Raw genomic sequence first — 27,946 nt, forward strand, 5'->3', positions numbered from 1 at the left:
GGTGGTGGTGATGGTGGTGCTGATGGTGGGGTGATTGGGGGTGATGGTGATGGAGGGGGTGTGGTGGGGTGGTGGTGATGGGGGTGGTGATGGTGGTGGTGGTGGTGGGGGTGGTGGTGAAGGTGATGGTGGTGATGGGGATGGTGGTGATGATTAGGTGGTGGTGATGGGGATGGTGGTGATGGGGGTGGTGATGGGGGTGGTGATGGGGGTGTTGATGGTAGTGATGGTGATGGGGATGGTGGTGATGGGGATGCTGGTGATGATGGTGGTGATGGTGATGTGGTGATGGGGTGGTGATGGTGGTGGTGGTGATGGGATAGTGAGGGGTGGTAATGTGGTGATGGGGGGGGGGGGGTGGGGGTGGAGGTGGGGGGGGGGGGGTGGTGGATGGTGATGGGGGTGATGGAGGTGATGGGGGTGGTGGTGGTGGTGGTGGTGGTGGTGATGGGGGTGGTGATGGGGTGTGATGTGATGGGGGTGGTGATGGGGGTGGGGGTGGTGGGGGGGGTGGTGGTGGGGGTGGGATGGAGGTGATGGGGGTGGGGGTGATGATGGGGGTGGTGGTGGTGGTGGTGGGGTGGGGGTGGTGATGGGGGTGGTGATGGTGATGGGGGTGGTGGTGGTGATGGTGATGGTGATGGGGGTGGTGATGGTGATGGGGGTGGTGATGGTGATGGTGATGGGGGTGGTGGTGGTGGGGGTGGTGGTGATGTTGATGGTGATGGGGGTGGTGGTGGTGGGGGTGATGGTGGTGGTGGTGATGGTTGATGGGGTGGTGATGGTGATGGGGGTGGTGGTGGTGGTGGTGGGGTGATGGTGGTGGTGGTGATGGTGGTGGTGGTGGTGGGGGTGATGGGGGTGATGGTGATGGGGGTGGTGGTGGTGGTGATGGGGTGGTGATGGGGGTGGTGATGGTGGTGGTAGTGGTGGTGGTGATGGGGGTGGTGGTGGTGGGGGTGGTGGTGGGGGGGTGATGGGGTGGTGGTGGTGGGGTGGTGGTGGTGGTGGTGATGGTGGTGGTGGTGGGGGTGGTGGGAAGGTGATGGTGGTGATGGGGATGGTGGTGATGATTAGGTGGTGGTGATGGGGATGGTGGTGATGGGGGTGGTGATGGGGGTGGTGATGGGGTGTGATGGTAGTGATGGTGATGGGGATGGTGGTGATGGGGATGCTGGTGATGATGGTGGTGATGGTGATGTGGTGATGGGGGTGGTGATGGGGGTGGTGATGGTGGTGATGGTGGTGGTGGTGATGGGGATGGTGGATGGGGATGGTGATGGGGGTGGTGGTGATGGTGATGGTGGGGGTGATGGTGATGGTGATGGGGTGGTGATGGGGGGTGGTGGTGATGGTGGTGGTGGTGATGGGGGTGGGGTTGATGGTGTTGATGGTAGTGGTGATTGGGTGGTGGTAACGGGGGTGGTGGTGATGATGATGTTGCTGATGATGCTGCTGCCGCTCTTGATGATGATGCTGATGATGATGATGTGCTGTTGATGCTGATGTTGCTGATGATGCTGTTGATGCTGATGATGATGTTGATGAAGTTGATAATGTTGCTGCTGCTGATGATGTTGCTGATGATGATTTTGCTGATGATGATGCTGCTGATGATGCTGCTGATGATGATGCTGATGATGATAATGTTGCTGCTGCTGATGATGCTGATGATGATGCTTCTGCTGCTCAGGCAAGTGGATGGATCTTGCGGGGAAGACCGGAAAGCATCTCACTCTGAAGGAGACAGTCAACAAAGACACCAAGGTTAGAGACACGGAGACACGTGGAGGGGGGAGGGGGGAGACACGGGGGGGGGGGGGGAGACACGTGACCCCTCACACCCTACCTGTGTACAGGTGTTCACCTTCTCACTGTGACACGTGACCCCACCCTACCTGTGTACAGGTGTTCACCTTCTCACTGTGACACGTGACCCCTCACACCCTCACCTGTACACAGGTGTTCACATTCTCACTGTGACACGTGACCCCTCCCTACCTGTGTACAGGTGTTCACCTTCTCACTGTGACACGTGACCCCTACCTGTGCTCAGGTGTTCACCTGCTCACTGACACGTGACCCCTCACACCCTACCTGTGCACAGGTGTTCACCTTCTCACTGTGACACGTGACCCCTCACACCCTCACCTGTTCACAGGTGTTCACCTTCTCACTGTGACACGTGACCCCTCACCTACTCTACCTGTGTACAGGTGTTCACCTTCTCACTGTGACACGTGACCCCTCCCTACCTGTGTACAGGTGTTCACCTTCTCACTGTGACACGTGACCCCTCACACCCTACCTGTGCACAGGTGTTCACCTTCTCACCGTGACACGTGACCCCTCACACCCTCACCTGTGTACAGGTGTTCACCTTCTCACTGTGACACGTGACCCCTCCCTACCTGTGTACAGGTGTTCACCTTCTCACTGTGACACGTGACCCCACCCTACCTGTGTACAGGTGTTCACCTTCTCACTGTGACACGTGACCCCTCACACCCTCACCTATGCACAGGTGTTCACCTTCTCACTGTGACACGTGACCCCTCACACCCTCACCTGTGCACAGGTGTTCACCTTCTCACTGTGACACGTGACCCCTCACACCCTCACCTGTGTACAGGTGTTCACCTTCTCACTGTGACACGTGACCCCTCCCTACCTGTGTACAGGTGTTCACCTTCTCACTGTGACACGTGACCCCTCACACCCTACCTGTGCACAGGTGTTCACCTTCTCACCGTGACACGTGACCCCTCACACCCTCACCTGTGTACAGGTGTTCACCTTCTCACTGTGACACGTGACCCCTCCCTACCTGTGTACAGGTGTTCACCTTCTCACTGTGACACGTGACCCCTACCTGTGTACAGGTGTTCACCTTCTCACTGTGACACGTGACCCCTCACACCCTCACCTGTGTACAGGTGTTCACCTTCTCACTGTGACACGTGACCCCTCACACCCTCACCTGTGTACAGGTGTTCACCTTCTCACTGTGACACGTGACCCCTCACCTGTACACAGGTGTTCACCTGCTCACTGTGACACGTGACCCCTACCTGTGCACAGGTGTTCACCTTCTCACCGTGACACGTGACCCCACCCTACCTGTACACAGGTGTTCACCTTCTCACTGTGACACGTGACCCCTCACACCCTACCTGTGCACAGGTGTTCACCTTCTCACCGTGACACGTGACCCCTCACACCCTCACCTGTTCACAGGTGTTCACCTTCTCACCGTGACACGTGACCCCTCACACCCTCACCTGTGTACAGGTGTTCACCTTCTCACTGTGACACGTGACCCCACCCTACCTGTGTACAGGTGTTCACCTTCTCACTGTGACACGTGACCCCACCCTACCTGTGCACAGGTGTTCACCTTCTCACTGTGACACGTGACCCCTCCCTACCTGTGTACAGGTGTTCACCTTCTCACTGTGACACGTGACCCCTACCTGTGCACAGGTGTTCACCTGCTCACTGTGACACGTGACCCCTCACACCCTCACCTGTGTACAGGTGTTCACCTTCTCACTGTGACACGTGACCCCTCACACCCTACCTGTGTACAGGTGTTCACCTTCTCACTGTGACACGTGACCCCACCCTACCTGTTCACAGGTGTTCACCTTCTCACTGTGACACGTGACCCCACCCTACCTGTTCACAGGTGTTCACCTTCTCACTGTGACACGTGACCCCACCCTACCTGTGTACAGGTGTTCACCTTCTCACTGTGACACGTGACCCCTCACACCCTCACCTGTGTACAGGTGTTCACCTTCTCACTGTGACACGTGACCCTTACCTGTGCACAGGTGTTCACCTTCTCACTATGACACGTGACCCCTCACACCCTCACCTGTGTACAGGTGTTCACCTTCTCACTGTGACACGTGACCCCTACCTGTGTACAGGTGTTCACCTGCTCACTGTGACACGTGACCCCTACCTGTGTACAGGTGTTCACCTTCTCACTGTGACACGTGACCCCTACCTGTGCACAGGTGTTCACCTTCTCACTATGACACGTGACCCCTCACACCCTCACCTGTGTACAGGTGTTCACCTGCTCACTGTGACACGTGACCCCTACCTGTGTACAGGTGTTCACCTGCTCACTGTGACACGTGACCCCTACCTGTGCACAGGTGTTCACCTTCTCACTGTGACACGTGACCCCTCACACCCTCACCTGTGTACAGGTGTTCACCTTCTCACCGTGACACGTGACCCCACCCTACCTGTTCACAGGTGTTCACCTTCTCACTGTGACACGTGACCCCTCACACCCTCACCTGTGTACAGGTGTTCACCTTCTCACTGTGACACGTGACCTCTCACACCCTACCTGTGTACAGGTGTTCACCTTCTCACTGTGACACGTGACCCCTCACCTGTGTACAGGTGTTCACCTGCTCACCGTGACACGTGACCCCTCTCTACCTGTGCACAGGTGTTCACCTTCTCACTGTGACACGTGACCCCCTACCTGTGTACAGGTGTTCACCTTCTCACTGTGACACGTGACCCCTACCTGTGCACAGGTGTTCACCTTCTCACTATGACACGTGACCCCTCACACCCTCACCTGTGTACAGGTGTTCACCTTCTCACTGTGACACGTGACCCCTTCCTGTGCACAGGTGTTCACCTTCTCACTGTGACACGTGACCCCCTACCTGTGTACAGGTGTTCACCTTCTCACTGTGACACGTGACCCCTACCTGTGCACAGGTGTTCACCTTCTCACTATGACACGTGACCCCTCACACCCTCACCTGTGTACAGGTGTTCACCTTCTCACTGTGACACGTGACCCCTTCCTGTGCACAGGTGTTCACCTTCTCACCGTGACACGTGACCCCACCCTACCTGTTCACAGGTGTTAACCTTCTCACTGTGACACGTGACCCCTCACACCCTACCTGTGTACAGGTGTTCACCTGCTCACCGTGACACGTGACCCCTACCTGTGTACAGGTGTTCACCTTCTCACCGTGACACGTGACCCCTCCCTACCTGTGTACAGGTGTTCACCTGCTCACTGACACGTGACCCCACCCTACCTGTGCACAGGTGTTCACCTTCTCACTGTGACACGTGACCCCTCACACCCTCACCTGTGTACAGGTGTTCACCTTCTCACTGTGCCACGTGACCCCTCACACCCTCACCTGTTCACAGGTGTTCACCTTCTCACCGTGACACGTGACCCCACCCTACCTGTGTACAGGTGTTCACCTTCTCACCGTGACACGTGACCCCTCACACCCTCACCTGTGTACAGGTGTTCACCTTCTCACTGTGACACGTGACCCCTACCTGTGTACAGGTGTTCACCTTCTCACTGTGCATCATCGCGGCCAAGGAGAGCTTCTCTGGCTCCTATCGCTGCGAGGTCGTCTTTGGTGACGTCACCGACTCCTGGGGGTTCAACGTCTCCGTTATAGGTGCCCCCTAGGTGGGGGGTGGGGGGCAGGGGGGGTCATAGGGGATCAAGGGGACTTGTTGTAGGGGTCTCCGTTATAGGTACCCCCTAGGTGGGGGGTGGGGGGCAGGGGGGGTCATAGGGGATCAAGGGGACTTGTTGTAGGGGTCTCCGTTATAGGTACCCCCTAGGTGGGGGGGTGGGGGGCAGGGGGGGTCATAGGGGATCAAGGGGACTGGTTTTAGGGGTCTCCGTTATAGGTACCCCCTAGGTGGGGGGTGGGGGGCAGGGGGGGTCATAGGGGACTTGTTGTAGGGGTCTCCGTTATAGGTACCCCCTAGGTGGGGGAGTGAGAGGGGATCAAGGGGACCTGTTGTAGGGGTCTCCGTCATGGATACCCCCTAGATGGGGGGTGGGGGGCAGGGGGGTGAGAGGGGATCAAGGGGACTTGTTGTAGGGGTCTCCGTTATAGGTACCCCCTAGGTGGGGGAGTGAGAGGGGATCAAGGGGACCTGTTGTAGGGGTCTCCGTCATGGGTACCCCCTAGATGGGGGTGGGGGGCAGGGGGGTGAGAGGGGATCAAGGGGACTTGTTGTAGGGGTCTCCGTTATAGGTACCCCCTAGGTGGGGGGTGGGGGGCAGGGGGGGTCATAGGGGATCAAGGGGACTTGTTGTAGGGGTCTCAGTCACGGGTACCCCCTAAATGGGGGGTGGGGGGCAGGGGGGGTGAGAGGGGATCAAGGGGACTTGTTGTAGGGGTCTCCGTTATAGGTACCCCCTAGGTGGGGGGTGGGGGGCAGGGGGGGTGAGAGGGGATCAAGGGGACTTGTTGTAGGGGTCTCCGTTATAGGTACCCCCTAGGTGGGGGAGTGAGAGGGGATCAAGGGGACCTGTTGTAGGGGTCTCCGTCATGGGTACCCCCTAGATGGGGGTGGGGGGCAGGGGGGTGAGAGGGGATCAAGGGGACTTGTTGTAGGGGTCTCCGTTATAGGTACCCCCTAGGTGGGGGGTGGGGGGCAGGGGGGGTCATAGGGGATCAAGGGGACTTGTTGTAGGGGTCTCAGTCACGGGTACCCCCTAAATGGGGGGTGGGGGGCAGGGGGGGTGAGAGGGGATCAAGGGGACTTGTTGTAGGGGTCTCAGTCACGGGTACCCCCTAGATGGGGGGTGGGGGGCAGGGGGGGTCATAGGGGATCAAGGGGACTTGTTGTAGGGGTCTCCGTTATAGGTACCCCCTAGGTGGGGGGGGGCAGGGGGGGTGAGAGGGGATCAAGGGGACTTGTTGTAGGGGTCTCAGTCACGGGTACCCCCTAGATGGGGGGTGGGGGGCAGGGGGGGTGAGAGGGGATCAAGGGGACTTGTTGTAGGGGTCTCCGTTATAGGTACCCCCTAGGTGGGGGGTGGGGGGCAGGGGGGGTGAGAGGGGATCAAGGGGACTTGTTGTAGGGGTCTCCGTCACGGGTACCCCCTCAATGGGGGGGCAGGGGGGGTGAGAGGGGATCAAGGGGACTTGTTGTAGGGGTCTCCGTCACGGGTACCCCCTAGGTGGGGGGTAGAGGTGGGGGGAGGGGTCAGCTCAGGGTGAACACTACTCTGTCCACTGCTAGATGAAGTTCAACGTCTCTAAGCCGTCCATGTTCATTAATTAATCTGTCTCCCTCACCCCACCTCGTGTCTCCATCCTCCCCCCGTGTCTCTCCCCCCGTGTCTCTCCCCCCCCCCCCGTGTCTCTCCCCCCCCGTCTCTCCCCCCGTGTCTCTCCCCCCGTGTCTCTCCCCCCCCCCCGTGTCTCTCCCCCCCCGTGTCTCTCCCCCCCCGTGTCTCTCCCCCCGTGTCTCTCCCCCCGTGTCTCTCCCCCCGTGTCTCTCCCCCCCCGTGTCTCTCCCCCCGTGTCTCTCCCCCCCCGTGTCTCTCCCCCCGTGTCTCTCCCACGCCGTGTCTCTCCCCCGTGTCTCCCACCCCGTGTCTCTCAGCCAAAGAATCGCAGACGGAAGACATCAGAGCAGCCTTCAAAAGAACGTAAGTTACTCACCACTCCCTCACCACTCCCTCACCACTCACCCACCCACTCACCCACCCACTAAACCACTCCCTCACCACTCCCTCACCACTCACCCACCACTCCCTTACCACTCCCTCACCACCCACCCACTCACCCACCCACCGACTCACTCTCTCACCCACTCACTCTCTCACCCATTCACCCACCCACTCACTCACTCTCCACCCACTCACTCACCCACTCATCCTCTCACCCACTCATCCTCTCACCCACTCACCCACCCACTCACTCTTCACCCACCCACTCACCCACTCACTCTCCACCCACCCACTCACTCACCCATTCACCCACCCACTCACCCACTCACCCTCTCACCCACTCACTCGCCCACTCACCCTCTTACACACTCACCCACTCGCCCACCCACGTACTCACCCACTCACTCACCCACTCACCCTCTCAGTCACTCACCCACTCACTCTCCACCCATTCACTCACCCACTCAACCCTCTCACCCACCCACGTACTCACCCACTCACCCACCCACTCACCCACTCACCCGCTCACCCACCCACTAACTCACCCACTCACTCTCTCACTCACCCACTCACTCTCCACCCACCCACGTACTCACCCTCTCACCCACTCACCCTCTCAGCCACTCACTCACCCACCCACTCACCCTCTCACTAATGTAGTTGTGCTATTGTGGTTGTAGTGGTTGTGCTAATGTGGTTGTGGTTGTTGTTGTTGCAGGAGAACTGGCAGTGAAGATGCTGGGGAACTTGACTTCAGTGCACTGCTCAAGAAACGGTGATGATGGTTGTGATGGTGGTTGTGGTGGTGGTTGTTGTGGTTGTTGTTGTGGTAGTGATTGTGGTGGTGGTGGTGGTGGTGGTGATTGTGGTCTTGTTGCGATGGTGGTTGTGATGATTGTCTTGGTTGTGGTGGTTGTTGTTGTTGGTGGATGTGATGATTATCATGGTGTTGATGGTGTTTGTGATGATTGTCTTGGTTGTGGTGGTTGTTGTGATGGTGGTTGTGATGATTCTCTTGGTGGTGGTGGTTGTTGTGTTGGTGGTTGTGATGATTATCATGGTGTTGATGGTGTTTGTGATGATTGTCTTGGTTGTGGCGGTTGTTGTGATGGTGGTTGTGATGATTATCATGGTGTTGATGGTGTTTGTGATGATTATCTTGGTTGTGGTGGTTGTTGTTAGGGTGTTGTTGGTGGTGGTTGTGATGATGGTGTTGATGGTGTTTGTGATGATTGTCTTGGTTGTGGTGGTTGTTGTTGTGTTGGTGGTTGTGATGATTGTCTTGGTTGTTGTTATGGTGGTTGTGATGATTGTCTTGGTTGTGGTGGTTGTTGTTGTTGTTGGTGGTGGTGGTTGTGATGATTATCGTGGTGTTGTTGGTGTTTGTGATGATTGTCTTGGTTGTGGTGGTTGCTGTTAGGGTGTTGTGATGATTATCATGGTGTTGATGGTGTTTGTGATGATTGTCGTGGTTGGTGGCGGTTGTTGTTGTTGTTGGTGGTGGTTGTGATGATTATCATGGTGTTCATGGTGTTTGTGATGATTGTCTTGGTTGTGGTGGTTGTTAGGGTGTTGTTGTTGTGATGATTATCATGGTGTTCATGGTGTTTGTGATGATTGTCTTGGTTGTTATTATGGTGTTTTGTGATGATTGTCTTGGATGTTGTTGGCGGTTGTTGTTAGGGTGTTGATGGTGTTTGTGATTATTGTCGTGGTTGTTGTTATGGTGTTTGTGATGATTGTCTGGGTCGTGGTGGTTGTTGTTGTTGTTGGTGGTTGTGATGAGTATTATGGTGTTGATGGTGTTTGTGATGATTGCCTTGGTTGTTGTTATGGTGTTTGTGATGATTGTCTTGGTTGTTGTTGGCAGTTGTTGTTAGGGTGTTGATGGTGGTTGTGATGATTGTCGTGGTGTTGATGGTGTTTGTGACGATTGTCTTGGTTGTTGGCGGTTGTTGTTAGGGTGCTGTTGGTGGTTGAGATGATTATCATGGTGTTGTTGGTGTTTGTGATGATTGTCTTGGTTGTTGTTATGGTGTTTGTGATGAGTGTCTTGGTTGTTGTTGTTGTTATTAGGGTGGTGTTGGTGGTTGTGATGATTATCATGATGTTGATGGTGTTTGTGATGATTGCCTTGGTTGTTGGTGGTTGTTGTTAGGGTGTTGTTGTGATGATTATCATGGTGTTGATGGTGTTTGTGATGATTGTCGTGGTTGTTGTGGTGTTTGTGATGATTGTCTTGGTTGATGTTGGTGGTTGTTGTTAGGGTGTTGATGGTGTTTGTGATGATCGTCGTGGTTGTTGTTATGGTGTTTGTGATGATTGTCGTGGTTGTTGGCGGTTGTTGTTGTTGGTGGTTGTGATGATTATCATGGTGTTGATGGTGTTTGTGATGATTGTCGTGGTTGTTGTTATGGTGTTTGTGATGATTGTCTTGGTTGTTGTTGGCGGTTGTTGTTGTTAGGGTGTTGATGGTGGTTGTGATGATTGTCGTGGTTGTTGTTGTGGTGTTTGTGATGAGTGTCTTGGTTGTTGTTGTTGTTAGGGTGGTGTTGGTGGTTGTGATGATTATCATGATGTTGATGGTGTTTGTGATGATTGTCGTGGTTGTTGGTGGTTGTTGTTAGGGTGTTGTTGTGATGATTATCATGGTGTTGATGGTGTTTGTGATGATTGTCTTGGTGGTTGTGGTGTTTGTGATGATTGTCTTGGTTGTTGTTGGTGGTTGTTGTTAGAGTGTTGATGGTGTTTGTGATGATCATCGTGGTTGTTGTTATGGTGTTTGTGATGATTGTCGTGGTTGTTGGCGGTTGTTGTTGTTGTTGGTGTGGGTTGTGATGATTATCATGGTGTTGATGGTGTTTGTGATGATTGTCGTGGTTGTTGTTATGGTGTTTGTGATGATTGTCTTGGTTGTTGTTGGCGGTTGTTGTTAGGGTGTTGATGGTGTTTGTGATGATTGTCGTGGTTGTTGTTATGGTGTTTGTGATGATTGTCGTGGTTGTTGTTGTTGGTGGTGGTTGTGATGATTATCATGGTGTTGATGGTGTTTGTGATGATTGTCTTGGTTGTTGTTGGCGGTTGTTGTTAGGGTGTTGATGGTGGTTGTGATGATTGTCGTGGTTGTTGTTATGGTGTTTGTGATGATTGTCGTGGTTGTTGTTGTTGTTGGTGGTGGTTGTGATGATTATCATGGTGTTGATGGTGTTTGACATGATTGTCTTGGTTGTTGTTTGCGGTTGTTGTTAGGGTGTTAATGGTGGTTGTGATGATTGTCGTGGTTGTTGTTATGGTGTTTGTGATGATTGTCTTGGTTGTTGTTGGCGGTTGTTGTTGGTGGTTGTGATGATTATCATGGTGTTGATGGTGTTTGAGATGATTGTCTTGGTTGTTGTTGGTGGTTGTTGTTAGGGTGTTGATGGTGGTTGTGATGATTGTCGTGGTTGTTGTTATGGTGTTTGTGATGATTGTCGTGGTTGTTGTTGTTGTTGGTGGTGGTTGTGATGATTATCATGGTGTTGATGGTGTTTGTGATGATTGTCTTGGTTGTTGTTGGCGGTTGTTGTTAGGGTGTTGATGATGGTTGTGATGATTGTCGTGGTTGTTGTTATGGTGTTTGTGATGATTGTCTTGGTTGTTGTTGGCGGTTGTTGTTGTTGGTGGTGGTTGTGATGATTATCATGGTGTTGATGGTGTTTGTGATGATTGTCGTGGTTGTTGTTGGCGGTTGTTGTTAGGGTGTTGATGGTGGTTGTGATGATTGTCGTGGTTGTTGTTATGGTGTTTGTGATGATTGTCTTGGTTGTTGTTGGCGGTTGTTGTTGGTGGTTGTGATTATTATCATGGTGTTGATGGTGGTTGTGATGATTGTCGTGGTTGTTGTTATGGTGTTTGTGATGATTGTCTTGGTTGTTGTTGTTGTTGTGATGATTATCATGGGGTTGATGGTGGTTGTGATGATTGTCTTGATTGTTGTTGTTGTGATGATTATCATGGTGTTGATGGTGGTTGTGATGATTGTCTTGGTTGTTGTTAGGGTGGTTGTGATGATTGTCTTAGTTGTTGTTAGGGTGTTTGTGATGATTGTCGTGGTTGCTGTTATGGTGTTTGTGATGATTGTCTTGGTTGTTGTTGTTGTTGTTGTTATGATTATCATGGTGTTGATTGTGGTTGTGATGATTGTCTTGGTTGTTGTTGTTGTTAGGGTGTTTGTGACGATTGTCGTGGTTACTGTTATGGTGTTTGTGATGATTGTCTTGGTTGTTGTTGTTGTTGTGATGATCATCATGGTGTTGATGGTGGTTGTGATGATTGTCTTGGTTGTTGTTGTTATGGTGTTTGTGATGATTGTCTTGGTTGTTGGCAGTTGTTGTTAGGGTGTTGTAATGATGATTATCATGGTGTTGATGGTGGTTGTGATGATTGTCTTGGTTGTTGTGGTGTTTGTGATGATTGTCTTGGTTGTTGTTGGCGGTTATTGTTAGGGTGTTGATGGTGTTTGTGATGATCGTCGTGGTTGTTGTTATGGTGTTTGTGATGATTGTCGTGGTTGTTGTTATGGTGTTTGTGATGATTGTCTTGGTTGTTGTTGGCGGTTGTTGTTAGGGTGTTGATGGTGTTTGTGATGATTGTCGTGGTTGTTGTTATGGTGTTTGTGATGATTGTCGTGGTTGTTGTTGTTAGTGGTTGTGATGATTATCATGGTGTTGATGGTGTTTGTGATGATTGTCTTGGTTGTTGTTGTGGTGTTTGTGATGATTGTCTTGGTTGTTTTTGGCGGTTGTTGTTAGGGTGTTGATGGTGGTTGTGATGATTGTCGTGGTTGTTGTTATGGTGTTTGCGATGATTGTCGTGGTTGTTGTTGTTGGTGGTTGTGATGATTATCATGGTGTTGATGGTGTTTGTGATGATTGTCGTGGTTGTTGTTATGGTGTTTGTGATGATTGTCGTGGTTGTTGTTGTTGGTGGTGGTTGTGATGATTATCATGGTGTTGATGGTGTTTGTGATGATTGTCTTGGTTGTTGTTGGCGGTTGTTGTTAGGGTGTTGATGGTGTTTGTCATGATTGTCGTGGTTGTTGTTATGATGTTTGTGATGATTGTCGTGGTTGTTGTTGTTGTTGTTGGTGGTTGTGATGATTATCATGGTGTTGATGGTGTTTGTGATGATTGTCTTGGTTGTTGTTGGCGGTTGTTGTTAGGGTGTTGATGGTGGTTGTGATGATTGTCGTTGGTTGTTGTTATGGTGTTTGTGATGATTGTCGTTGTTGGTGGTTGTGATGATTATCATGGTGTTGATGGTGTTTGTGATGATTGTCTTGGTTGTTGTTGGTGGTTGTTGTTAGGGTGTTGATGGTGGTTGTGATGATTGTCGTGGTTGTTGTTATGGTGTTTGTGATGATTGTCTTGGTTGTTGTTGGCGGTTGTTGTTGGTGGTTGTGATGATTATCATGGTGTTGATGGTGTTTGTGATGATTGTCTTGGTTGTTGTTGGCGGTTGTTGTTAGGGTGTTGATGGTGGTTTTGATGATTATTGTGGTTGTTGTTATGGTGTTTGTGATGATTGTCGTGGTTGTTGTTGTTGTTAGTGGTTGTGATGATTATCATGGTGTTGATGGTGTTTGTGATGATTGTCTTGGTTGTTGTTGTGGTGTTTGTGATGATTGTCTTGGTTGTTTTTGGCGGTTGTTGTTAGGGTGTTGATGGTGGTTGTGATGATTGTCGTGGTTGTTGTTATGGTGTTTGTGATGATTGTCGTGGTTGTTGTTGTTGGTGGTTGTGATGATTATCATGGTGTTGATGGTGTTTGTGATGATTGTCGTGGTTGTTGTTATGGTGTTTGTGATGATTGTCGTGGTTGTTGTTGTTGGTGGTGGTTGTGATGATTATCATGGTGTTGATGGTGTTTGTGATGATTGTCTTGGTTGTTGTTGGCGGTTGTTGTTAGGGTGTTGATGGTGTTTGTCATGATTGTCGTGGTTGTTGTTATGATGTTTGTGATGATTGTCGTGGTTGTTGTTGTTGTTGGTGGTTGTGATGATTATCATGGTGTTGATGGTGTTTGTGATGATTGTCTTGGTTGTTGTTGGCGGTTGTTGTTAGGGTGTTGATGGTGGTTGTGATGATTGTCGTTGGTTGTTGTTATGGTGTTTGTGATGATTGTCGTTGTTGGTGGTTGTGATGATTATCATGGTGTTGATGGTGTTTGTGATGATTGTCTTGGTTTTTGTTGGTGGTTGTTGTTAGGGTGTTGATGGTGGTTGTGATGATTGTCGTGGTTGTTGTTATGGTGTTTGTGATGATTGTCTTGGTTGTTGTTGGCGGTTGTTGTTGGTGGTTGTGATGATTATCATGGTGTTGATGGTGTTTGTGATGATTGTCTTGGTTGTTGTTGGCGGTTGTTGTTAGGGTGTTGATGGTGGTTTTGATGATTGTTGTGGTTGTTGTTATGGTGTTTGTGATGATTGTCGTGGTTGTTGTTGTTGTTGGTGGTTGTGATGATTATCATGGTGTTGATGGTGTTTGTGATGGTTGTCTTGGTTGTTGTTGTTGGCGGTTGTTGTTAGGGTGTTGATGGTGGTTGTGATGATTATCGTGGTTGTTGTTTTGGTGTTTGTGATGATTGTCGTGGTTGTTGTTGTTGTTGTTGTTGGTGGTCGTGGTTGTGATGATTATCATGGTGTTGATGGTGTTTGTGATGATTGTCTTGGTTGTTGTTGGCGGTTGTTGTTGTTGGTGGTGGTTGTGATGATTATCATGGTGTTGATGGTGTTTGTGATGATTGTCTTGGTTGTTGTTGTGGTGTTTGTGATGATTGTCTTGGTTGTTGTTGGCGGTTGTTGTTAGGGTGTTGATGGTGGTTGTGATGATTGTCGTGGTTGTTGTTATGGTGTTTGTGATGATTGTCGTGGTTGTTGTTGTTGGTGGTTGTGATGATTATCATGGTGTTGATGGTGTTTGTGATGATTGTCTTGGTTGTTGTTGTTGGCGGTTGTTGTTAGGGTGTTGATGGTGGTTGTGATGATTGTCGTGGCTGTTGTTATGGTGTTTGTGATGATTGTCTTGGTTGTTGTTGGCGGTTGTTGTTGGTGGTTGTGATGATTATCATGGTGTTGATGGTGTTTGTGATGATTGTTTGGTTGTTGTTGGCGGTTGTTGTTAGGGTGTTGATGGTGGTTGTGATGATTGTCGTGGTTGTTTTTATGGTGTTTGTGATGATTGCCTGGGTTGTTGTTGGCGGTTGTTGTTGGTGGTTGTGATGATTATCATGGTGTTGATGGTGTTTGTAATGATTGTCTTGGTTGTTGTTGGCGGTTGTTGTTAGGGTGTTGATGGAGGTTGTGATGATTGTCGTGGTTGTTGTTATGGTGTTTGTGATGATTGCCTGGGTTGTTGTTGGCGGTTGTTGTTGGTGGTTGTGATGATTATCATGGTGTTGATGGTGGTTGTGATGATTGTCGTGGTTGTTGTTATGGTTTGTGATGATTGTCTTGGTTGTTGTTGTTGTTGTTGTGATGATTATCATGGTGTTGATGGTGTTTGTGATGATTGTCGTGGTTGTTGTTGTTAGGGTGGTGTTGGTGTTTGTGATGATTGTCTTGGTTGTTGTTGTGGTGTTTGTGACGATTGTCTTGGTTGTTGTTGTCTTGGTTGTTGTTGTTGTTGTTGTAATGATTATCATGGTGTTGATGGTGGTTGTGACGATTGTCTTGGTTGTTGTTGTTGTTGGTGGTGGTTGTGATGATTATCATGGTGTTGATGGTGCTTGTGATGATTGTCTTGGTTGTTGTTGTTAGGGTGTTTGTGACGATTGTCTTGGTTGTTGTTGTTGTTGTTGCTGCTGCGTCATCATCGTCGTCGTCTTCGTCGGCGGTGGTGGTGGTGGTGTCAGAGACTCGCGGGCGTCTCTGCCCGCCGAGCCCGAGGTGGACGTGTGGGAGATCCTGAAGAGCGCCAAGCCCTGTGACTACGAGAAGATTGCCCTGCAGCACGGCATCACCGACCTGCGCGGGATGCTGACTCGCCTCAACGCCATGAAGAAGCGCGCAGCTCCGCCCAAGGCCTCCGGTGGGGGGGACAGAGGCGGGGAGACAGGGCGGGGAGACGAAGGGGAGACGAAGGGGAGACAGCGGGGAGACAAGGCGGGGAGACAGGGAGGGGAGACAGGGAGGGGAGACAGTGGGGAGATGAAGGGGAGATGGCGTGGAGATGGCGGGGAGATGAAGGGGAGACAGCGGGGAGACAGTGGGGAGACGGCGGAGAGACGGCGGGGAGACAGAGGGGAGACAAGGCGGGGAGACGAGGTGGGGAGGCAGAGGGGAGACGAAGGGGAGACAGCGGGGAGACAGCGGGGAGATGAGACATGTAGACCACACAGATGGAGACACTCGCTCTCTCTCTGTCTCTGTGTGCACCTCTGCGTGAGTCCATGTCCTCTAGTCCGTGTCCTCTGCATGAGTCCGTGTCCTCTGCGTGAGTCCGTGTCCTCTGTGTGAGTCCGTGTCCTCTGTGTGAGTGAGTCCGTGTCCTCTGCGTGAGTGAGTCCGTGTCCTCTGTGTGAGTCCGTGTCCTCTGCGTAAGTCCGTGTCCTCTGCGTGAGTGAGTCCGTGTCCTCTGTGTGAGTCCGTGTCCTCTGTGTGAGTCCGTGTCCTCTGCGTGAGTCCGTGTCCTCTGTGTGAGTGAGTCCGTGTCCTCTGTGTGAGTCCGTGTCCTCTGCGTGAGTCCGTGTCCTCTGCGTGAGTGAGTCCGTGTCCTCTGCGTGAGTCCGTGTCCTCTGTGTGAGTGAGTCCGTGTCCTCTGCGTGAGTCCGTGTCCTCTGTGTGAGTCCGTGTCCTCTGTGTGAGTCCGTGTCCTCTGCGTGAGTCCGTGTCCTCTGTGTGAGTCCGTGTCCTCTGCGTGAGTCCGTGTTCTCTGTTTGAGTCCATGTCCTCTGTGTGAGTCCGTGTCCTCTGCATGAGTCTGTGTCCTCTGTTTGAGTCCATGTCCTCTGTGTGAGTCCATGTCCTCTAGTCCATGTCCTGTGTGTGAGTCCGTGTCCTCTGTGTGAGTCCGTGTCCTCTGCGTGAGTCCGTGTCCTCTGTGTGAGTCCGTGTCCTCTGCGTGAGTCCGTGTCCTCTGTGTGAGTGAGTCCGTGTCCTCTGCGTGAGTCCGTGTCCTCTAGTCCATGTCCTCTGTGTGAGTCCGTGTCCTCTGTGTGAGTCCGTGTCCTCTGTGTGAGTCCTGCGAGCCTCTCCTCATCTCCTCGTCCCGCTCCGTCCCTCTCGCCCGCCCTGCCGCAGCCTTCCTGTCCCGGCTGCCGCCGACGCTGCAGGCCATGAGGGGCGAGCGTGTCCGCCTCGTTCTGCAGGTCCGCGACCGCAACACCGAGGTCACGTGGCTCAAGAAGGGCAAGGAGCTGAGGCCTAGCGGCAGGTGAGGCCTCGTCCACTAGCGTGTGTCAACCCCACGTTGTCATCTGGTGTCTAGACTCTAGTACCACGTGTCTCTCTGTCTCTCTGTCTCCACGTTGTCATCTGGTGTCTAGACTCTAGCTCCACGTGTCTCTCTGTCTCCACGTTGTCATCTGGTGTCTAGACTCTAGCTCCACGTGTCTCTCTGTCTCCACGTTGTCATCTGGTGTCTAGACTCTAGCTCCACGTGTCTCTCTGTCTCCACGTTGTCATCTGGTGTCTAGACTCTAGCTCCACGTGTCTCTCTGTCTCTCTGTCTCTCTGTCTCCACGTTGTCATCTGGTGTCTAGACTCTAGCTCCACGTGTCTCTCTGTCTCCACGTTGTCATCTGGTGTCTAGACTCTAGCTCCACGTGTCTCTCTGTCTCCACGTTGTCATCTGGTGTCTAGACTCTAGCTCCACGTGTCTCTCTGTCTCCACGTTGTCATCTGGTGTCTGGACTCTAGCTCCACGTGTCTCTCTGTCTCCACGTTGTCATCTGGTGTCTAGACTCTAGCTCCACGTGTCTCTCTGTCTCCACGTTGTCATCTGGTGTCTAGACTCTAGCTCCACGTGTCTCTCTGTCTCCACGTTGTCACCTGGTGTCTAGACTCTAGCTCCACGTGTCTCTCTGTGTCCACGTTGTCATCTGGTGTCTGGACTCTAGCTCCACGTGTCTCTCTGTCTCCACGTTGTCATCTGGTGTCTAGACTCTAGCTCCACGTGTCTCTCTGTTTGTCTCTACGTTGTCATCTGGTGTCTAGACTCTAGCTCCACGTGTCTCTCTGTCTCCACCTTGTCATCCGGTGTCTAGACTCTAGCTCCACGTGTCTCTCTGTCTCCACATTGTCATCTGGTGTCTAGACTCTAGCTCCACGTGTCTCTCTGTATCCACGTTGTCATCTGGTGTCTGGACTCTAGCTCCACGTGTCTCTCTGTCTCCACATTGTCATCTGGTGTCTAGACTCTAGCTCCACGTGTCTCTCTGTCTCCACGTTGTCATCTGGTGTCTAGACTCTAGCTCCACGTGTCTCTCTGTCTCTCTGTCTCCACATTGTCATCTGGTGTCTAGACTCTAGCTCCACGTGTCTCTGTCTGTCTCCACGTTGTCATCTGGTGTCTAGACTCTAGCTCCACGTGTCTCTCTGTCTCCACGTTGTCATCTGGTGTCTAGACTCTAGCTCCACGTGTCTCTCTGTCTCTCTGTCTCCACGTTGTCATCTGGTGTCTAGACTCTAGCTCCACGTGTCTCTCTGTCTCCACGTTGTCATCTGGTGTCTACACTCTAGCTCCACTTGTCTCTCTGTCTCCACATTGTCATCTGGTGTCTGGACTCTAGCTCCACGTGTCTCTCTGTCTCCACGTTGTCATCTGGTGTCTAGACTCTAGCTCCACGTGTCTCTCTGTGTCCACGTTGTCATCTGGTGTCTAGACTCTAGCACCACGTGTCTCTCTCTGTCTGTCTCCACGTTGTCATCTGGTGTCTAGACTCTAGCTCCACGTGTCTCTCTGTCTCCACGTTGTCATCTGGTGTCTAGACTCTAGCTCCACGTGTCTCTCTGTCTGTCTCCACGTTGTCATCTGGTGTCTAGACTCTAGCTCCACGTGTCTCTCTGTTTGTCTCTACGTTGTCATCTGGTGTCTAGACTCTAGCTCCACGTGTCTCTCTGTCTCCACATTGTCATCTGGTGTCTAGACTATAGCTCCACTTGTCTCTCTGTCTCCACGTTGTCATCTGGTGTCTAGACTCTAGCTCCACGTGTCTCTCTGTCTCCACCTTGTCATCTGGTGTCTAGACTCTAGCTCCACGTGTCTCTCTGTCTCTCTGTCTCCACGTTGTCATCTGGTGTCTAGACTCTAGCTCCACGTGTCTCTCTGTCTCCACGTTGTCATCTGGTGTCTAGACTCTAGCTCCACGTGTCTCTCTGTCTGTCTCCACGTTGTCATCTGGTGTCTAGACTCTAGCTCCACGTGTCTCTCTGTCTCCACGTTGTCATCTGGTGTCTAGACTCTAGCTCCACGTGTCTCTCTGTCTCTGTCTCCACATTGTCATCTGGTGTCTAGACTCTAGCTCCACGTGTCTCTCTGTCTCTCTGTCTCCACGTTGTCATCTGGTGTCTAGACTCTAGCTCCACGTGTCTCTCTGTCTCTGTCTCCACATTGTCATCTGGTGTCTAGACTCTAGCTCCACTTGTCTCTCTGTCTCCACGTTGTCATCTGGTGTCTAGACTCTAGCTCCACGTGTCTCTCTGTCTCTCTGTCTCCACAATGTCATCTGGTGTCTAGACTCTAGCTCCACGTGTCTCTCTGTCTCCACGTTGTCATCTGGTGTCTAGACTCTAGCTCCACGTGTCTCTCTGTCTGTCTCCACGTTGTCATCTGGTGTCTAGACTCTAGCTCCACGTGTCTCTCTGTCTCCACGTTGTCATCTGGTGTCTACACTCTAGCTCCACTTGTCTCTCTGTCTCCACGTTGTCATCTGGTGTCTAGACTCTAGCCCCACGTGTCTCTCTGTCTCTCTGTCTCCACGTTGTCATCTGGTGTCTAGACTCTAGCTCCACGTGTCTCTCTGTCTCCACGTCGTCATCTGGTGTCTAGACTCTAGCACCACGTGTCTCTCTGTCTCCACGTTGTCGTCTGGTGTCTAGACTCTAGCTCCACGTGTCTCTCTGTCTCTCTGTCTCCACAATGTCATCTGGTGTCTAGACTCTAGCTCCACGTGTCTCTCTGTCTCCACAATGTCATCTGGTGTCTAGACTCTAGCTCCACGTGTCTCTCTGTCTCTCTGTCTCCACAATGTCATCTGGTGTCTAGACTCTAGCTCCACGTGTCTCTCTGTCTCCACGTTGTCATCTGGTGTCTAGACTCTAGCTCCACGTGTCTCTCTGTCTGTCTCCACGTTGTCATCTGGTGTCTACACTCTAGCTCCACTTGTCTCTCTGTCTCCACGTTGTCATCTGGTGTCTAGACTCTAGCCCCACGTGTCTCTCTGTCTCCACGTTGTCGTCTAGTGCCTAGACTCTAGCTCCTCGTGTCTCTCTGTCTCTCTGTCTCCACGTTGTCATCTGGTGTCTACACTCTAGCTCCACGTGTCTCTCTGTCTCCACGTTGTCATCTGGTGTCTAGACTCTATCTCCACGTGTCTCTCTGTTTGTCTCTACGTTGTCATCTGGTGTCTAGACTCTAGCTCCACGTGTCTCTCTGTTTGTCTCTACGTTGTCATCTGGTGTCTAGACTCTAGCTCCACGTGTCTCTCTGTCTGTCTCCACGTTGTCATCTGGTGTCTAGACTCTAGCTCCACGTGTCTCTCTGTCTCTCTGTCTCCACGTTGTCATCTGGTGTCTAGACTCTAGCTCCACGTGTCTCTCTGTCTCTGTCTCCACATTGTCATCTGGTGTCTAGACTCTAGCTCCACTTGTCTCTCTGTCTCCACGTTGTCATCTGGTGTCTAGACTCTAGCTCCACGTGTCTCTCTGTCTCTCTGTCTCCACAATGTCATCTGGTGTCTAGACTCTAGCTCCACGTGTCTCTCTGTCTCTCTGTCTCCACGTTGTCATCTGGTGTCTAGACTCTAGCTCCACGTGTCTCTCTGTCTCCACGTTGTCATCTGGTGTCTAGACTCTAGCTCCACGTGTCTCTCTGTCTCCACAATGTCATCTGGTGTCTAGACTCTAGCTCCACGTGTCTCTCTGTCTCCACGTTGTCTTCTGGTGTCTAGACTCTTGCTCCACGTGTCTCTCTGTCTCCACATTGTCATCTGGTGTCTAGACTCTAGCTCCACGTGTCTCTCTGTCTGTCTCCACGTTGTCATCTGGTGTCTAGACTCTAGCTCCACGTGTCTCTCTGTCTCCACGTTGTCATCTGGTGTCTAGACTTTAGCTCCACTTGTCTCTCTGTCTCCACGTTGTCATCTGGTGTCTAGACTCTAGCCCCACGTGTCTCTCTGTCTCCACGTTGTCATCTGGTGTCTAGACTCTAGCTCCACGTGTCTCTCTGTCTGTCTCCACGTTGTCATCTCGTGTCTAGACTCTAGCTCCACGTGTCTCTCTGTCTCCACGTTGTCATATGGTGTGTAGACTCTAGCTCCACGTGTCTCTCTCTGTCTCCACGTTGTCATCTGGTGTCTAGACTCCAGCTCCACGTGTCTCTCTGTCTCCACGTTGTCATCTGGTGTCTAGACTCTAGCTCCACGTGTCTCTCTGTCTGTCTCCACATTGTCATCTGGTGTCTAGACTCTAGCTCCACGTGTCTCTCTGTCTGTCTCCACGTTGTCATCTGGTGTCTAGACTCTAGCTCCACGTGTTTCTCTGTCTCCACGTTTTCATCTGGTGTCTAGACTCTAGCTACACGTGTCTCTCTGTCTGTCTCCACGTTGTCATCTGGTGTCTAGACTCTATCTCCACGTGTGTCTCTCTCTGTCTGTCTCCACATTGTCATCTGGTGTCTAGACTCTAGCTCCACGTGTCTCTCTGTCTCCACGTTGTCATCTGGTGTCTAGACTTTATCTCCACTTGTCTCTCTGTCTCCACGTTGTCATCTGGTGTCTAGACTCTAGCCCCACGTGTCTCTCTGTCTCCACGTTGTCATCTGGTGTCTAGACTCTAGCTCCACGTGTCTCTCTGTCTGTCTCCACGTTGTCATCTCGTGTCTAGACTCTAGCTCCACGTGTCTCTCTGTCTCCACGTTGTCATATGGTGTCTAGACTCTAGCTCCACGTGTCTCTCTGTCTCCACGTTGTCATCTGGTGTCTAGACTCTAGCTCCACGTGTCTCTCTGTCTCCACGTTGTGATCTGGTGTCTAGGCTCTAGCTCCACTTGTCTCTCTATCTCCACGTTGTCATCTGGTGTCTAGACTCTAGCTCCACGTGTCTCTCTGTCTCTCTGTCTCCACGTTGTCATCTGGTGTCTAGACTCTAGCTCCACATGTCTCTCTGTCTCTCTCTCTCCACGTTGTCATCTGGTGTCTAGACTCTAGCCCCACGTGTCTCTCTGTCTCTCTGTCTGTCTCCACGTTGTCATCTGGTGTCTAGACTCTAGCTCCACGTGTCTCTCTGTCTCCACGTTGTCATCTGGTGTCTAGACTCTAGCTCCACGTGTCTCTCTGTCTCCACGTTGTCCTCTGGTGTCTAGACTGTAGCTCCACGTGTCTCTCTGTCTCCACGTTGTCATCTGGTGTCTAGACTCTAGCTCCACCTGTCTCTCTGTCTGTCTCCACGTTGTCATCTAGTGTCTAGACACTAGCTCCTCGTGTCTCTCTGTCTCCACGTTGTCATCTGGTGTCTAGACTCTAGCTCCACGTGTCTCTCTGTCTCTCTCTCTCCACGTTGTCATCTGGTGTCTAGACTCTAGCTCCACGTGTCTCTGTCTCTCTCTCTCCACGTTGTCATCTGGTGTCTATGTAGCGGCATTGTTACGCGCAGCATGTATAATACTTTACCTGCGTAGCAGTGTTGTACGAGTCTCGACTACAATAACCGTTGACCAGGAGTGACGGGGCCAGAGGCCACTGAGGGAGTGGGCTAGGGGGGGGCACCGGTTGGACCCAGACCCCCCCCTGTCTCTCTCTCTATCGAGAGAGATAGAGACAGGGGGGGTCTGGGTCTCGAGAGAGAGAGAGAGACAGGACGCTTGTGAGAGAGGAAGACTATCAAGGGCTTTAGCTCTCCCAGCGTGATTCGGTCCACACTCACCTCGAGACTCAAGACATCGAGATAGTTGCCGCCTGGTGACCTCCGATCCTCCGGCCCTTGTCAGTGCCAGGTCCGGACGTGCCCAGTTGGCGGTACCCGTTAAGCGAAGCATACCGCGTTTAAGGGGATCACACTGAGTGTGAGGACGTGGCATCCTCTAGGGCCAGGGGTCAGCATCCTGTGGCTCGCGAGCCACATGTGGCTCTTTCGGTGACTGCATCTGGCCCGCGAATACATCTGAGCTGACATTTCTTAACGCGACAAGGCTTGCCCTATAAGACTTATCTCATCATATGTATTCTTAGCTCTCTCGGTAAAAGTCACGTTGAAGGGAAACAATAAAATAATAAAATATATATAAAACAATAAAATAAAATAATAAAATACATATAAAACAATAAAACAATAAAATAATAAAATACATATAAAACAATAAAATAAAACAATAAAATAATAAAATGCATATAAAACAATAAAATAAAACAATAAAATAATAAAATACATATAAAACAATAAAATAAAACAATAAAATAATAAAATACATATAAAACAATAAAATAAAACAATAAAATAATAAAATACATATAAAACAATAAAATAAAATAATAAAATACATATAAAACAATAAAATAAAACAATAAAATAATTAAATACATATAAAACAATAAAATAAAACAATAAAATAATAAAATACATATAAAACAATAAAATAAAACAATAATGTTTTATATATTATTTCATCGTTTCCCCTTCAACGTGACTTTTACCGAGAGAGCTAAGAACATGAGTTACTGCAGTCACGATAGCTCCAAATCAAAATTGATCTCATCGTGTTAAGAAATGTCAGCTAAGGTCTACTTGCGAGCCAGATGCAGTCATCAAAAGAGCCACATCTGGATCGCGAGCCACGGATTGCTGACCCCTGCTAGTCTGGGTTATCGGGTGGAAGAAGCCGTTGCCTCTCCGTGTGTTAGTTGGCGGCGTTCCCTGTCTCTGCCTCCTTCGTCAAGACTACATCCGAACTGTTTGACCTCTTTCCCCCCGGGCACCTCGTCACCCTCTTCGCCCTCTCCGCCGCACCTCCTCGCCAGAGTGATGATGGAGGCTCTGGGGGACAAGCGCGTCCTCGTGATTAACAAGCTGTCTTTGGACGACGATGCGGAGTACTCGTGCCGCATCGGCGATGAGATCTGCTCCTTGGAGCTCTTCGTTCAAGGTAAACAACGGCGTCAGTATGGTCATCATCATCATCATCAGGATCATCGTCATCATCTTCATCAGTATCATCATCATCATCATCAGGATCATCATCATTAGGATCATCATCTTCATCAGTATCATCATCATCTTCATCAGGATCATCAATTTCATCAGTATCATCGTCATCTTCATCAGTATCATCGTCATCTTCATCAGTATCATCGTCATCTTCATCAGTATCATCATCATCTTCATCAGTATCATCAGTATCAGCATCATCGTCAGTATCACGATCATCATCATCATCAGGATCATCATCTTCATCAGTATCATCGTCATCATCATCATCAGTATCATCATCATCTTCATCAGTATCATCAGTATCAGCATCATCGTCAGTATCACGATCATCAGTATCATCATCATCAGTATCATCATCATCAGTATCATCATCTTCATCAGTATCATCATCATCTTCATCGGTTTCATCAGTATCAGCATCATCGTCAGTATCACGATCATCAGTATCATCATCATCATCATCAGTATCGCCAGTATCGTCATCGTCAGTATCGTCATCGTCAGTATCATCATCAGTATCAGCATCAATATCAGCATCATCATCTCCATCATCAGTGTCATCAGTACCATGAACAGCATGACCAGAGCGTGACCCCCCGTGACCCCCGTTGACCCTCGTGACCCCCGTGACCCCCGTGCCCCCGATGACCCCCCGTGACCCCGATTACCCCCGTGACCCTTGTGACCCCCGTGACCCCTGTGACCCCCTGTGACCCCCCGTGACCTCCGTCGACCCCTGTGAGCCCCGTGACCCCTGCGACCCCTGTGACCCCCGTGACCCCCGTGACCCCTGTGACCCCCCGTTACCCCTGCAGAGCCCCCAGTGAGGGTGGTGTCCCCACTGGATGACCAGAGCGTGACCCCCCCGTGACCCTTGTGACCCCCCCGTGACCCCTGCAGAGCCCCCAGTGAGGGTGGTGTCCCCACTGGATGACCAGAGCGTGGCCCCCCGTGACCCCTGTGACCCCCCGTGACCCCCGTGACCCCTGTGACCCCCCGTGACCCCTGCAGAGCCCCCAGTGAGGGTGGTGTCCCCACTGCATGACCAGAGCGTGACCCCCCCGTGACCCCCCGTGACCTCTGTGTCCCCCGTGACCCCCCATGACCCCTGCAGAACCCCCAGTGAGGGTGGTGTCCCCACTGGACGACCAGAGCGTGACCCCCCGTGACTCCTGTGACCCCCCGTGACCCCCGTGACCCCCGTGACCCCCCGTGACCCCCGTGACCCCTGTGACCCCCCGTGACCCCTGCAGAGCCCCCAGTGAGGGTGGTGTCCCCACTGGATGACCAGAGCGTGACCCTCCGTGACCCCTGTGACCCTTCGTGACCCCCGTGACCCCCCGTGACCCCTGTGACCCCCCGTGACCCCCGTGACCCCGGTGACCCCTGTGACCCCCCGTGACCCCTGCAGAGCCCCCAGTGAGGGTGGTGTCCCCACTGGACGACCAGAGCGTGACCCCCCGTGACCCCCATGACCCCCGTGACCCCTGTGACCCCCTGTGACCCCTGCAGAGCCCCAGTGAGGGTGGTGTCCCCACTGGACGACCAGAGCGTGACCCCCCGTGACCCCCATGACCCCCGTGACCCCTGTGACCCCCGTGACCCCTGTGACCCCCTGTGACCCCTGCAGAGCCCCCAGTGAGGGTGGTGTCCCCACTGGACGACCAGAGCGTGACCCCCGTGCCCCCCGTGACCCCTGTGACCCCCGTGACCCCCTGACCCCCCGTGACCCCCGTGACCCCTGTGACCCCTGTGACCCCCCGTGACCCCTGCAGAGCCCCCAGTGAGGGTGGTGTCCCCACTGGACGACCAGAGCGTGCTGCCCGGACAGGAGGTGGAGCTGGAGTGTGAGCTCTCAGAGTCAGGGGCCAGCGTCCAGTGGTAACCATGGCGACCGCGGTGGGGGGGTGGGGGTACCCACGGGGTACGTACGGGGTCACCGTGGCAACCGGGGAGATGGGGGTGGGGCAAGGCTAAGCGGTGACGGGTAACCATGGCGACCAAGCTGTAAGCGTAGAGACTGTGTCTCGTAAACACACAGCCTCCCAGCGTGTCTCCACACCACGTGTCTCCCTCTGTCTCCACACCACGTGTCTCCCTTTGTCTCACCCCGCGTGTCTCACCCCGCGTGTCTCACCCCGCGTGTCTCACCCCGCGTGTCTCACCCCGCGTGTCTCCCCGCGTGTCTCACCCCGCGTGTCTCACCCCGCGTGTCTCACCCCGCGTGTCTCACCCCGCGTGTCTCACCCCGCGTGTCTTACCCCGTGTGTCTCCCCGCGTGTCTCCACCCCGCGTGTCTCACCCCGCGTGTCTCACCCCGCGTGTCTCCACCCCGCGTGGACGAAGGTTGAAGGACGGACAGGAGGTGTGTCTGTCCAAGTGTCCCCGTCTCTCCGAGCGGAGGGACGGGAGACATGTCGCGTTGGTCATCGCGGACGCCGAGGAGGGAGACACGGGGAGATACACGGCTCGGACAACGGGCGGAGAGACGGCGTGTCTCCTCATCGTCGAGGGTGAGACACGGAGACACACGGAGAGATACGGAGACACACGGGGAGACACGGAGACACACGGGGACACACGGGGAGACATGGAGACACACGGGGAGACATGGAGACACACGGGGAGACATGGAGACACACGGGGAGACATGGAGACACACGGGGAGACATGGAGACACGGGGACACACGGGGACACACGGAGACACACGGAGACACACGGGGAGACACGGGGAGATACACGGCTCGGACAACGGGCGGGGAGACGGCGTGTCTCCTCATCGTCGAGGGTGAGACACGGGGAGACACGGAGACACACGGGGAGGTACGGAGAGACACGAGGAGACACGGAGACACACGGGGACACACGGGGAGACACGGAGACATGGGGAGACACACGGAGAGACACGGGGAGACACGGAGAGACACGGAGACACACGGAGACACGCGGGGAGACACGGAGACATGGGGAGACACACGGAGAGACACGGGGAGACACGGAGACACGGGGACACACGGGGACACACAGAGACACACGGAGACACACGGGGAGACACGGAGACACGGAGAGACACGGGAAGACACGGAGACACGGGAACACACAGAGACATGGGGACACACGGGGAGACACGGGGACACGGTGGTGGTAGCGATGATGGTGGTGATGGTGGTGATGATGTTGATGGTGGTGATGATGATGTTGTTGACGGTGGCGATGATGATGGTGATGATGATGGTGACGGCGACGGTCATGTTGTTGACGGTGGCGGCGATGATGTTGTTGGTAGTGATGATGTTGTTGACGATGGTAGTGATGATGTTGTTGACGATGGTAGTGATGATGTTGTTGACGATGGTAGTGATGATGTTGTTGACGATGGTAGTGATGATGTTGTTGACGATGGTAGTGATGATGTTGTTGACGATGGTAGTGATGATGTTGTTGACGATGGTAGTGATGATGTTGTTGACGATGGTAGTGATGATGTTGTTGACGATGGTAGTGATGATGTTGTTGACGATGGTAGTGATGATGTTGTTGACGGTGGTAGTGATGATGTTGTTGACGATGGTAGTGATGATGTTGTTGACGATGGTAGTGATGATGTTGTTGACGGTGGTAGTGATGATGTTGTTGACGATGGTAGTGATGATGTTGTTGACGATGGTAGTGATGATGTTGTTGACGGTGGCGATGATGTTGTTGACGATGGTAGTGATGATGTTGTTGACGATGGTAGTGATGATGTTGTTGACGATGGTAGTGATGATGTTGTTGACGATGGTAGTGATGATGTTGTTGACGATGGTAGTGATGATGTTGTTGACGATGGTAGTGATGATGTTGTTGACGATGGTAGTGATGATGTTGTTGACGATGGTAGTGATGATGTTGTTGACGATGGTAGTGATGATGTTGTTGACGATAGTAGTGATGATGTTGTTGACGATGGTAGTGATGATGTTGTTGACGATGGTAGTGATGATGTTATTGACGATGGTAGTGATGATGTTGTTGACGATGGTAGTGATGATGTTGTTGACGATGGTAGTGATGA

General features: G+C 52.2%; 1 protein-coding gene across 1 annotated transcript in view; it reads left to right on the plus strand.

The window, feature by feature from the left end:
- Positions 1-1,672: 1,672 nt before the first annotated feature.
- Positions 1,673-27,946, plus strand: part of LOC142908379 (myosin-binding protein C, cardiac-type-like) — a 37,483-nt gene continuing 11,209 nt past the window's right edge. The window contains exons 1-9 of the mRNA XM_076058950.1: positions 1,673-1,767; positions 5,354-5,471; positions 7,423-7,468; positions 8,208-8,264; positions 15,380-15,555; positions 16,767-16,899; positions 23,699-23,823; positions 25,664-25,769; positions 26,235-26,401. Of these exons, the coding sequence (XP_075915065.1) occupies positions 1,702-1,767; positions 5,354-5,471; positions 7,423-7,468; positions 8,208-8,264; positions 15,380-15,555; positions 16,767-16,899; positions 23,699-23,823; positions 25,664-25,769; positions 26,235-26,401 (994 nt within the window). The 5' untranslated portion in view covers positions 1,673-1,701. The remainder of the gene's footprint in view (positions 1,768-5,353; positions 5,472-7,422; positions 7,469-8,207; positions 8,265-15,379; positions 15,556-16,766; positions 16,900-23,698; positions 23,824-25,663; positions 25,770-26,234; positions 26,402-27,946) is intronic.

Source organism: Petromyzon marinus (assembly GCF_048934315.1).
Source record: "Petromyzon marinus isolate PM22_M1 ecotype Great Lakes invasive population chromosome 80 unlocalized genomic scaffold, UKy_Petmar_22M1.pri1.0 chr80_unloc.5, whole genome shotgun sequence".
NCBI lineage: Eukaryota > Metazoa > Chordata > Hyperoartia > Petromyzontiformes > Petromyzontidae > Petromyzon > Petromyzon marinus.